Here is a 12,870-nt window from a genome sequence, read left to right as displayed (position 1 = left end):
CAGGAGCCTGGCTTAGGAGTCTCAGAGTGGGGGTTCCCATGTGTGACATACTCTGACAAGAAAGCAGGGATTCTAAGTTTGGGAAAGCCTAGTGTCCTGCTGCTTTTATGGTCTGGCTTTCTGCTTAACTTGGAAACAGCTAAATGATCTGTCTCCTTAGTAAAATCCTAATATTGCCTGTGGCCTATAATTAGATCTCATGTATATTCATACAGTGTTGGTTTTTAATGCTGATGCTACGTGTTACTCTGCACCAAGCTAAATCTCAGGATTTTTTCCATCAAGGAAGTAATAGGTTAGAGAATTTTTTGGTGGGGTGGTAGTGATAAGTGTGTGGATGATTGTTCTCCCTCATGAGCTCGGGTGATTGTGGGTAGTTGGATGCGTGAGCTCTCACTCTCAGAGGGGAGCCTACTGGGGAACAAGATTCCCTCGGGTTTGGGAACCTTCTGAACCAAATGTGTCCCTTTCAGCCAGAGCCTTTCCACCTTGGCTCTAATCGAGGAGTTCCTAGGGAAGCGAGAAGTACCCTGTCTACCTGGTGCTGAGGGCCAAGGAATACAGAAGTGGGTTCGAAACGTCAGCTACTTCCGTGAGTTCATTGCTGCTTTGTTTGCGGAGCCTTGGCAAGGTCTGCCTAAGGGTTTCTTCTCCTTGTCTCCTCTCTCCTCCTCCTTCCTCCATTCTCCATCACATGCACAGGAAGGTCTGTGATTTATCTAGGGAGCAGAGAGATACTAAAAGCAAGCTGCCGTGTATGAGGCACTGCACTAGGCTGGGGAGCCTAGGCCAGGTACGAGGAGGGCAGAGATGTTGAAGGCGGACGCCCTGCCATCACCCTGCCATGCAAGAACAGATTTAAGGTAGCACTGACTGATGGCCCTCACCGGAGTTCTACAGTGGACAGAATCGACATGGTGAGGATGCTTGGAGAGGCTTCCTGGAGGAGGTGGAACTTGCACTCAACTTGCAAAGATGGAGAGAAATTGAATATACAGAGCTGCTGTGGCCTAAAGATCCTCCTAGGCCACACGAGAACAGTGAACACAAGCCTAGATCATGTATTCTCACTGGGGGAGAAGGTGTCCCTAACAGGGTGAAATTTGGGTCACGAGGGGACAAAAAAATGGGAACTTTTAGAATTATAAAACATAAATATGCATATAATGAGTTAATTATATATAGTATACAGTATATCTGTGGTATGAAACTTTAATGGAGGGCATGGTGAATGGAGAAAAAAATGTTTAAAGGCTCCTTAATGGGGTGGTAAAGAAAAAAAAAGTTGAAAATTACTGACTTCGGGCACTTACTGACCGGATATTGACATTTGGGCCAGTGGTGGCTCAGACGGTAAAGCGTCTGCCTACAATGCGGGAGACCTGGGTTTGATCCTTGGGTCGGGAAGATCTCCTGGAGAAGGAAATGGCAAGCCACTCCAGTACTCTTGCCTGGAAAATTCCATGGATGGAGGAGCCTGGTAGGCTACAGTCCATGGGGTCTCAAAGAGTCGGACGCGACAGAGCGACTTCAATGTCAATGTCAGTTGTTACAGAGGCCTGCCTTTGGCATTATGGAGTGTTAGCAGCATCTCCTATTTCCTCTCACTAGATGGCAGTAGCATCCATGCAGTTATAACAGCCCACCTTCTCTAGACATTGCCAGATGTTCCCTGTGGGGGAGCAGGGTGGGGAAATCCCTTTTGTTGAGAAGCCCTGGCCTAAAGGAAAGATTGAGAGAAATGGAGGGTCAGGGGATGGTGAGGAGACTCCAGCCAGCCTAGATCCGTGTGTTGATTGTAGGCTTGTCCCATGATGAATCATTGCTGACCTGCGCTTGGAAATTGTGGGAACTCAGGTTGAAAGCCAGGTTGAGGTGTTGAGCCTCTAATACCAGGCAGTTAATACCAGCCTTCCTACATCAGTAGTAATTCAGTTCTCCATGTAGTATTTCATGCCCTTAGCTTTGCTGCCTTCTCTGCTTTCCTCCAAGTGACAAATGTAACCCCTCCTCCCTTATTCCTGTTTCTTAACTGAAGCCTACTTTTTCTCTTTTCTTGTGAGCATCCCTCCTTTCATTCCAGTGTCCCATCCCATTGCTCCAGATCATCTGTTTTTTTTTTTTTTTTTTAATTTATTTATTTTTTCAGTGGGTTTTGTCATACATTGACATGAATCAGCAATAGATTTACACGTATTCCCCATCCCGATCCCCCCTCCCACCTCCCTCTCCGAAAGATAAAGAACATTACAGCATACTAACACATATATATGGAATTTAGAAAGATGGTAACGACAACCCTATATGCAAAACAGAAAAAGAGACACAGAAGTACAGAACAGACTTTTGTTTTTTTTTTTAATGTCTCCTTCAAGCAACTCCTTAGCCTTAGGAGTTTATTAACTGTGGATTCCTGCCTGGTGAAGGAACATCATCCTTCCTTATCAAAACATAAAACCCTTGGTCCTTTTGTACTCACAGGACTGAGGCAGAGCAGTTACCTTAAACCAATTCTTACCAGGCTTCCTTAACTAGGGTGATTCTTATGCACTCTGAAATCTAGGAACCTTGGCCTTAGATTTGACCCAAGGTACTAAAGGGAGAAACACAGTTTATAGATGCCTGGGTCTCATGGTAGGTGCCCACGGAATGTCCAGAGCATGGAATCTGAGCACTGTAGTGTTTGTTATCTTGTTTTGCTTTAAAAATCCATTTGCCCATTGATTTTTCTGTGTATCCCTGTCCTCATCTGTCCATTTCTTGTTTGTTTCCTTCTGTCCTAGGGCTAGATGGTAGCACCCCTGCCTTTGAGAGGGAGCGGCTCATTAATCAGTTCAATGATCCCAGCAACCTCACCACCTGGCTGTTCCTTCTCTCCACAAGGTGAGTGGATCCTGAAATGGGGAAGTCAGAGGGCTGCATTCAGGGCATTTGGCCACACGGGCCTGAACCCCAAAGGCTTATCCAAGTTCTGTCAGAAGAGATAGAGATCTCAGATTTGTGACTTGTTTTTGAGGTGAGAGGAGGGGGGCCCCAAAGGAAATTTTGTTTGAAGGGCAATAGTGATAGTGTCATGAATTTCTCTGAGACTTTCATTCACAGTGGTCATAATTAGCTTTTCTCTCAGGACTGTTCTGAGGCTTAGATGATGTGATGAATGTGAAAGTGCTTTAATAAGTACAAAGTGCAGTGTAACTATAAAAGACTGATGGCATTATTTGTCTCATGCCAAGCAGCTTGAAGGCTGTGCTGCCTTCTGCATCAGAATGCCCTTGATAGGATATAAACCAGTCATTCTCCCAAGCTGTTAGACCAAACACATCAGAAACATTGGTACACAGACACTTCCCCTGGCTCAGTAACATCACTTCTCACTCATCACAGGAGGGTGGGAGAGTGGATTTTCTTTCTGAGCTGGTAGGCACTTCTGTGTTGGACTTTCAGGGCACTGTTTCAGTGCCTGAGGAAGGTACTGTTCTTTAGCAGAATCCTCTAATATGTTCTGCTTAGGATAAAGAGGATGATATTCAGGTAGGAGTCACAGGGGGTAAAACCTATCTGAGAACTATCTTTAATCACTTTCTATGTTTATTGGCTTGTGTTTTAAAGGGCTGGGTGTTTGGGCGTGAATCTGATCGGTGCCAACCGAGTGGTGGTGTTCGACGCTTCCTGGAACCCTTGCCATGATGCTCAGGCTGTGTGTCGGGTATACCGTTATGGCCAGAAAAAGCCCTGTCACATCTATCGCCTTGTGGCTGATTTCACCCTTGAAAAGAAGATCTATGACCGTCAGATTTCGAAGCAGGGCATGTCAGGTGGGCCATCTTTCAGGCTCAGAAGAGGCACATTTATACAGACTACCATTCTAATTGTATCAAAGGAGGGGAGGAGAGGGGCAGGATGAGGAAACACAAGCAGGCTTTCGATTTCTGATGCAAATAATTGCTTATGAGGACAGTTAGCTCAAATTGTTGAAGATGGATTTAACGATAAGAGCTGAGCCTGGTTATGCAGATATCTCTTAAGATATTTCTGTTTCATGAGAGTCTCAGACCTGCTCTTTGACTTTTAGGTATGGGGTGGCCTGTGGTGTTTTAGATATTAGTAACAGTTATGCCACCCACCACGTCTCTTCTCTCTGCCAGTCTTTGGAGCAGTGCTTTTGTGGTCTCCTTTGCCGAGAACTGACTTCCTCTATGTCTTCTCCCTTTTCCCTTCTAGATCGGGTGGTGGATGATCTCAATCCAATGCTGAATTTTACTCGAAAGGAGGTGGAGAACCTACTGCACTTCGTGGAGAAGGAGCCAGCTCCCCAAACATCCTTGAACATTAAGGGGATCAAGGAGCCAGTCCTACAACTTGCCTGTCTGAAATACCCTCACCTCATCACCAAGGTGGGACCCTGGTGCACGTGTCCCAGTACTGCACTCTCTGCTGAGGGAGGCTTGTCTGATTCCTTCATCCAGAATTTTATTTTGTGCAGATTAATTTAGCTGGTTCTTTTCCTTGCCCCAGACAGTCCCCCTCCCCTCTCCCCATCACCTATCCTATCCTTGTCTCATCCTAGCAGTGTGAACTCAGCCATGAGGATAATTTGGCCATGGTGAGTTTTCCTAGCCAAAAGAAGTTCTGAAAATGTAGTCTGGTGATTCTCTGAACCCTCCCCTTCTTTTGAAGGCAGACGTAGGTTGTCTAAAGCTGGTGCCAGGTTAGAGTTGAGAATTTATGCTTTTGACAGAAAGAGTTAATGTGCCTGTGAGTCTGAGAGCAGGCACTTTGCTAAGTACTGTAGATAGCCAGCTCTTCCTTGGTTTCAAAGTGAGGCTTTTTGTATATCATTCATATTGGTACAAAGACTGGTAATTAAATTAACATCCTCCTGTGTCCCCAGGAGCCTTTTGAGCATGAGTCATTGCTCCTTAACCGAAAGGATCACAAGCTGACCAAGGCTGAGAAAAAAGCAGCAAAGAAGAGCTACGAGGAGGACAAACGAACATCGGTCCCCTATACCCGCCCATCATATGCACAGTATTACCCGGCCAGCGACCAGAGCCTGACCAGCATCCCCGCCTTCAGTCAGAGAAACTGGTGAGTCACTGAAAAGGGAGGAAGGTCTGCTGTTGGGCCAGGCCCAGACCTCTCAGCTGGTTCCTTTTGTAAATAAAAGGAGGCCTACAACTTGCTCTTAGGCTGCCTTGAACGGACAGGTTCTGCTCTTGGATGAGGTGCTGCAGTTCTGCAGCCCTAGTGTTTTAAGTGGTTCTGGCTGGAACAGTGAGCTGCTGGTCCTGTGACTCAGGAGAGTCCTTCTGGCCCCCCGGGGAGGCACAGCTTCCCCTAACACAGACTCCCAGGCCTCCCACACAGCCACCTGCTATCTGCAGCGCCTTGGTCCTACCCCTCATTTCGCAGTGAAGTTCAAGAGTGAAGGCCAGGTCTTCTATGGGTCTTGAGTTATACTCAAGGAATTCCAGTGCTCTTAATGGGATCTCATTCTGTGTCTGTGCCTTATTCCTGAGCAAAAAGATCTTTTTCTTGAGTACAGTTTCCAAAACTGTTAGGATAGGAACAGCATGGAAGCCAATTGCTAAGTGGGGACAGAGGCTCTTTGTAGGAAATTATAGAATAGTTATCAGTACCTTTTTTTTTTCCTTCTCAGTAGAAGACAGAGTACTTCATAGCCTTTATCACATCAGCTTCCTACTTGCTTGGTTTGCATTTTTACATTGTTTGATTATCTTGAGTTAAAGATACTAGTAATTATTTTAAGAGGGATAGATTTTAGAATTTTTTCTTTTGAATGTTCCATGTTTAATAAAAAAAAAAAGCTTGCCAAATGAGCTTCTAAAGGAACTGAATGAAGCCATGTAAGATTTTATATGACTAAACTTTGGTGATAAAATTTGCTAATTTTTATGTGTAAGATGCTTCAGAGTAGAAAACTACTATCTTTTCAAAGACTTCAGACTTTATTTCTGTGTCATTTTTCAAGATACTGTTGCCGCTCACATTCTCCTCTCTTGTCCTCTACCCGTTTTCTTTCTCTTTTCTGGGCTTTTCCTTGTAACAACAGGAATGGACTAAGTCTGAACCCAGTGGGAGAAAAACCATATGCAGGCAAGGTGTGACAAATGGGCTGGGCTGTAAGGAGATGTCAGCTCCTTTTCTAGCCCAACTGCAGCCCTGGAGAGGGCATCAGCCTCTCACAGCATTTGATCCTGCTGATTCCTTATTCCATCTGGGTACATGTGAGGAGGCCTTCCCACCCAAATGCCTAGCCTTAGCCTCTGCAGATTAGCCTTGGCCTTGGGCTAGATTCCTGAGTCCCGCTGATATCTGAGTTGGGCCCCAGACCCCAGTGAGGGTGCTGTGCTCTCTGGCCTATCTCGGCCATCCACAGGGCCCCAGGGGTTGCCCAAAGGCAGCCTGAGAGCAGTGATTGAGCACTTCTGGAGGCCTACTCCAGCCGCAGTGTGGCATAAAAGTGTGTTCTTTCATGTGCCAGTTTTCAGTCAGATGAGGAAGAACGTATACCAGTCCCAGAGGGTCTCTTTCCCAGAACTAAAGACCACAGACTTTAGAAAGCTCAGAGACAGGGACTTAATTTCAGAACCCTTAAATGAGTAGCTTCCTCAAGGTACCAACATCCAGCTGAAAGGAAGGTAAAGCATGAGGAATGCGTTTTGGCATGTTGGTGGTAAGAGATGCACAGCCAGGGCTCAGGCTGGCCACAGCCGTGTGCCACTTAGAAGCGTGACTTCTGTGCAGCGTTTCTCCTGCTTCTGCTTTTGTGGTGGCTGTGACTGTAGGGCCGTTTTGGGGACTGGCCCCAGAGCCCGTTGAAAAGGAATGCAGAGGAGAGAGGTGTCTGCCTTACTTACCGAAACTTGAGGATTCAGAGGGTAATGATGGTTAATGTTGGACAGATGGTCTCAAGGTCACCAGCACATGTGATGTCATGTGGCCTTTTTTTCTTGGTGAGTAGGAAAATTCCACCCATTTGTCCCCATTTGTCTTGAAGTTAGCATGCACCATGCACCCGTGTGCCCCTCATCCCCCACCATGACTCTTTGCCTCTTCCTGACTTCTAAGGACAAATTCCTGATGTATGTAGACAGTCAGTCCCAATTCTAGAGGAGCAGATGTCACCTCACATTTCCAAAAAGACATTATTCCACTGACATCTGATTCTTCTTAGACACCGAGAGGCTTTATCCCTCGCTGTGTCTGTCTCTGCTCTGTCTCTAGTCTCCTTTTTAATTGACCATACCCTGCGGCTTCTTTTGATCCTTCTGTCAGCAGCTCTCTGGCTATAGAATGGGGAAGTCTGGAGAGGCTCAGCAGTCTTGCAGAAAGGTAAGTAAGGGCTGTTTTGCCAAACTCTTAGTGTGCTTGTCTTTCTCTCCTAGGCAGCCAACCCTGAAGAGTGATGAGAAGCCCGTGGCCAGTGTTCGTCCTGTACAGTCCACCCCGATCCCCATGATGCCACGGCATGTCCCGCTGGGAGGCAGTGTAAGCTCTGCCTCCAGCACAAACCCAGCTATGAACTTCCCGATCAACTACCTGCAGCGTGCAGGAGTCCTTGTGCAGAAGGTGGTCACCACAACAGGTTGGGAGCTCCTGAGTTCTCTTCGAGGGGTGCTGTCCCTTTTAAAATTCCTTTGTTCAGGTTCTTTACCTACTGAGCTATGAGGAAAGTCCAAGAAAGTGAAGTCACTCAGTTGTTTCCGACTCTTTGCAACCCCATGGACTGTAGCCTGCCAGGCTCCTTCATCCCTGGGACTTTCCAGGCAAGAATACTGGAGTGGGTTGCCATTTCCTTCTCTAGTGGATCATCCCAACCCAGAGATGGAACCCAGGTCTCCCACATTGCAGGCAGACTCTTTACCATCTGAGCCACCAGGGAATCCCTCTGTTCATTCAGGAAGTATTGATTAAACAATGTCTGCATTCTAGGCAATACTACATTGGCACTCTAAGTAGAAGTAGAGAAGGCAGCAGTCCCTAATCATGAAGAATATTTATTCTAATAAAATATCTTAAGAGTAGCAACACAGAACTGGGTTTTATTGAATGTGGTGGGTGGGATGGACACTGAACACTAGAGATTGTGGGAATGTCACTGGACATAGGGTTGGTCTTCAGAGTGAGGTGTCAGTGTGTTGAGTCCTGCCCGACTTGTCAGGTCAGCTGGGTATGAAGGACAGCTCTCAACGTCCTTAGTTAAAGACCTTGTTTTGTTCTTTGTAAGTTTAATGTGGATCGAGCATGAGGGGCCAGCGGTCAGAGGTGGGCAGCGCATTCATCCCCACAGTTGATTCTGTGGTTCAGAGTAACTGGGAAGGAAAGCACCTCATGATGTTGTTTTTCATCTTGTTATCTAGAAATATTCATGACAATTCATTTTAATGAAAATATCTTAATTGGTTTTTTTGAGTGTGAAAATTAAAAGATATTCATAGTTGAAAAAAACTTCTTTGGAAACAAGTTAAAAACAAAGATAGAGCCTCTCGGGACTTCCTGAGCGGTCCAGTGGTTAAGACTCTGTGCTTGTACTGTAGTGGGTACCGGTTTAATCCCTGGTTGGGGTACTAAGATCCCACATGCCATGTGGCACGGCCAAAAAAAAAAAAGGGAGAGACAGCCTCTCATAATCCTACGTCTCTGCTGATTCTTTTTTTTTTTTTCTGCTGATTCTTGAAAATACTCTTCATTCTTTAGTTAGGTGAGGAGTAATATCAGCAAGGAAGATGTGTGGCCTCTTGGAGCCTAAAGTGATAGGAGCAGATACATGCAAATTGCTTAGGGAGGAGAAAGAAAATAGAAATAACCATTTGAATGGAAACGTTTTTTTTTTTAACTGAAACTTTCTAAACCAAAAACTCTATGATTTTTAAATTAAAGCAAGGAAAATTGATGAGAAGGACGATCAGGTTTCTGAAAAGTGTTTTGTTTTCAAGTATTCTTTGTTGAGGCAGTTGTGAGCAGCCCTGCTTGCTTCCCCTTCCTTGGTTCTGACCTCTGCTCCACTGGGATGCTTTAGGAAAACCCTTGAGGATCAGGGGGTGGATGCGAACTTGGCCTTTTCTCCCCCTTCTTCAGTCAGGCCCTATGTAATCTAAATCTGAGGTCTGTGTCTTCACTAGATATTGTTATTCCTGGGCTCAACAGCTCCACAGATGTACAGGCAAGAATTAATGCTGGCGAGAGCATCCACATCATCCGTGGGACGAAAGGTGAGCACCTGCCTGAGGAGCCTCTCCCGTCTCTTTGGTTGAGAGTGGTGGGCTGGCCAGCAGAATCAGGACATATGGCTTGAGCTGGAGCAGGGATAGGAGTCATCCTATAAGAGTGGGGGAATGTGGGGGAAACCTGAGAAAATGACATTTCTAGGAGCTTAGCCGGTTTGGGGTGGGCTCAAAGGATAGCTGTCAGTGGCTTAAAAGAAAGGCGTTGTGGTCCCTGCCTTCCTGTATTTTGCCATCTTCTTTATGGAGACTCTCAGAGTGGGTCTGGATAGACACATTGTTCTGTGTTGGTCTCAACCTGTCAATAGTATCGGCTAGGAATGCCTGAGACAGCCGTCTGGTCCTGTACTACTTGTGGCCATCCCCACATACCTTTCCTCAGAGCCAGTGTTGTGACTGGACCAGCCCTTGTTTTTCTTATTACGATGGCAGGATGCACCTCAGCTACAACCATCAGGCAACTTTGGAAACACAAGGCTTATTACTCACAGGTCCTCTAGGGCACACAGCATACTCCAGGGCCACACAGGAAGGTGGTAGGTAGAGAGTCAATGTGTGGGCTTGGGTCTCTGTCTTATTAGGGTCCAAAAGTGGCTAGGGTTTCACAGGTTCACTCTTTATTGGTGAATTTAAAACTTAAAAGTGGGAATTGGTGTGTGGGAAGGGAAAGGCGAGAATCACTCAAGGATTACTTACCTAGGTTACCCCAGGCTTTCTAATAAGGAACTTTTCAAGGGTGAGAGCAGCCAGGTGCCTTATCTCGTAGTTTAGCTAGTGCTGTGCCTGACAGCTGGCAGTTTGTTATCCAAGATGGATGTCTTTGAAATGGATGTCTTGGCAATCAAAAGCTTAATGTCTGGCAGTTACACTGCACATGGGGTGGCCAAAATTAGAGGGAATGAGCTATGGAATAGGTTATAAGCAAACACATATATCACTGTGCTGTCTTACCTACTTGACTAGAATGAGGTAGACATCTCCAACGAGGAAATGTAGTGGGTGGGTGAATTAGTATACCCTGGGTTACATGACAGAATTTTTGAGTGTGGTCATTTGAAAAGTCTGCTGCCTCTGGGCTCGTGAAGTTCTCCAGATGGGATTTCTGGAGAAATCTGGGCTGGTGTCAGAACACAGTTGAAGCCTATATTTCATGTCACCTTGTGGTCTATGATGCTCCTTGAGGGTCTTTGTTTAGTAAGGAGATTTTGCCCTAGTCTCTGTTGGGTTAAAGCACCCTTAGTTTCAGGAAAAAGATGCTGTGAAATACATGATACCCAGAGAAGGTCGTCCACAGTCCACTTACTGGGTTCTTCCTAGCCTAGAGCTGAGAGGAGGGGGTGGTATGCAGACTGTGGCCCAAAGGCCAGATCTTGCCTGCATGCTGTTACTGTACTTATGAGCTAAGAATGGGTTTTATATCTTCAGTCATTTTCAGTTAGTTGGAAAAAAAATCAAAGAGTATTTATTCTGTGACATGTAAAGTATATGAAATTCACATATCAGTGTCCATAAAGGTCTTTGGAGCACCGCCATGCCCGGCTGCCATGCTGTAGCAGCCGAGTTGAGTAGTTGCAACAGAGCCCTTTTGGCTCACAAAGCCAAAGATATTTACCAACTGATGCTTTAAGAAAAAAATTTGCTGACCTCTGGCCAAGAGGCAGCCCTGGCACCAAGAACTAGATCAGAAGACATGCCCAAGACCAAGGGAAGGTTGACTAGTGCCACGTGGGAATAGAATGCCCATCTTGATTTATTCCTACCAAGGGAGGGCGGTTATTGAGGCAGTGAGGCTGCTTCCTCCCCAATCAAGAGGAGGACCTAGACTGGAGGACCTGGGCCAGAACAGAGGGAGCCAACTTACTGTCTTTCACAGCACCCAGTTAATTTCCTTCATTGCATTTACCCTTTCCTGATATTTTCTAGTATAACTGTGTGTCTCCCCGTCCAGAGTCAAGCTCCATGAGACAGGGCCCTTTTCTGTCTTGTATACTTCAGTATCTGGAACAGTGTCTGGTGTATGTTAGTCACACAGTCAGTGTTTGTGGAGTAAATGAGTAATATTGGGTCCACAGCTCAGTCATCCAACTCCTCACTTCAGGGATTTTGAGAGAGAGTGTGAAACCACTTTCATAGCTCTTTCTGAGCCCACAGTGGCTAAGCCTGGAGTTCCCAGGGCTGGCTATATTGCATATCTGCTCCTCATGGTCTTCCTCATGCTTCTCCTTAGGGACATACATCCGTACCAGTGATGGGCGAATCTTTGCTGTCCGGGCGACTGGCAAACCAAAGGCCCCTGAAGATGGTCGGATGGCTGCCTCAGGTATAGTGGCTTCTACTTTCCATTGACCTATGTGGCATTTTTGACAGGTTGGTTTTGTTAACTATTTTTTGAGTAGATAATGTATACGTGGTTCACAATTCAAAGATTTCCAAAAGGAGTAAAGGGAGAAGTTTGTCTTCCTTTATACTCCCAGCCATCTGTTGCTCCTTCCTGGAAGTGCTTATTCCTGTTTTTTGTTTTTTTCTCAAGAGATACTCTATACATATACATGGTACAGGGATATGTATGTGCACATGTGTGTATATTAAAACAATATATGGTATATACATACTATATATGTATGTAACTTTGTATTTTGAAAACAAATGCTACACTTACTATAATATACTGTTTGTTCTTTTCTTCACTCACTGGTGCATCTCATTGCTTGTTCCTTATCCTTCCTTGAGATGTTCCTCGGTGAAGGTTTACACAAGATGCAGTTAGATGGGTATAACACGGTGCATTACTGGGTTCCCTGTTCCTGGACCTTTAGATTGTTGTACTCCTCCATTACACTTCTGGTTCACAGTCACATGGGTGTATCTATAGGAAAAATTCCTAGAAATCGGATTGCCAGGTCAAAGAGTATACATGTGGTACATGAACAACATTAGGAACTCTTGCAAAAGTCCCCTCTAACTAGGGGAGTGGCTCCCACTTATCCTCCCACCGTGCGGTGTGAGACGAGACTGCTCTTGCTTTCAGCTTTTATCATGGAAATTGTCAAGACACCAGACAAGCTGAAGAACAGAACCATAAGCACCCATGTACCCTGCAGCTCGATCCGGTGGCTGATACCTTTTTCAGAAACTTTTTCCTTTCTCTCCTTTCCTATTATTTGAACTATTTGTAAGTTGAAGACATCATGTCATTTCACCCCTAAATATTTCAGTACACATTTGCTGAGATTAAGGTATACTCCTCCTAATCACAGCACCATAATCACACTAAAAAAAAGTTTAACAATTCTGTAATATTATCTACCACTCTTGCCGGTTTAGATTTAGTTGTACCAGTCATCTTTCATGGCCATGGATTTTGTTTTGTTTTTAACCAGGATAGACTGCTTTTTAAACTTCCTTTTCCTCTTTTTTCCCATCATGGGCACTGACCATCTTTGTCCCCAGAAAGTGTCTGACTGAAAGGATGATCTGGCATTTCATATCCATTATTTCATAGGATTCACCTTGGTGGAGTTTTACAGGGAACTGAGGTACAGCGAGGTTACAAGTCTTTACTTGGATGGACTTATTTCCTAGATCGAAAGACTTCTTTCTTTGTGACTGGGAAAAGTTGACT

At 45.3% G+C, this 12,870-nt stretch overlaps 1 protein-coding gene across 1 annotated transcript in view; it reads left to right on the top strand.

Annotated features, from left to right (window-relative positions):
* The window catches only part of RAD54L2 (RAD54 like 2), an 89,973-nt gene that overhangs the window by 71,135 nt on the left and 5,968 nt on the right, over positions 1 to 12,870 (top strand). Inside the window, exons 14-21 of the mRNA XM_043885372.1 lie at positions 474 to 592; positions 2,784 to 2,883; positions 3,610 to 3,815; positions 4,222 to 4,394; positions 4,892 to 5,088; positions 7,410 to 7,609; positions 9,147 to 9,236; positions 11,476 to 11,568. Of these exons, the coding sequence (XP_043741307.1) occupies positions 474 to 592; positions 2,784 to 2,883; positions 3,610 to 3,815; positions 4,222 to 4,394; positions 4,892 to 5,088; positions 7,410 to 7,609; positions 9,147 to 9,236; positions 11,476 to 11,568 (1,178 nt within the window). The remainder of the gene's footprint in view (positions 1 to 473; positions 593 to 2,783; positions 2,884 to 3,609; positions 3,816 to 4,221; positions 4,395 to 4,891; positions 5,089 to 7,409; positions 7,610 to 9,146; positions 9,237 to 11,475; positions 11,569 to 12,870) is intronic.

This window comes from Cervus elaphus, chromosome 24, assembly GCF_910594005.1.
Source record: "Cervus elaphus chromosome 24, mCerEla1.1, whole genome shotgun sequence".
Taxonomy (NCBI): domain Eukaryota; kingdom Metazoa; phylum Chordata; class Mammalia; order Artiodactyla; family Cervidae; genus Cervus; species Cervus elaphus.
The sequence above is the reverse complement of the archived record's forward strand: the minus strand, read 5'-3'. Positions and strand labels throughout refer to the sequence as shown.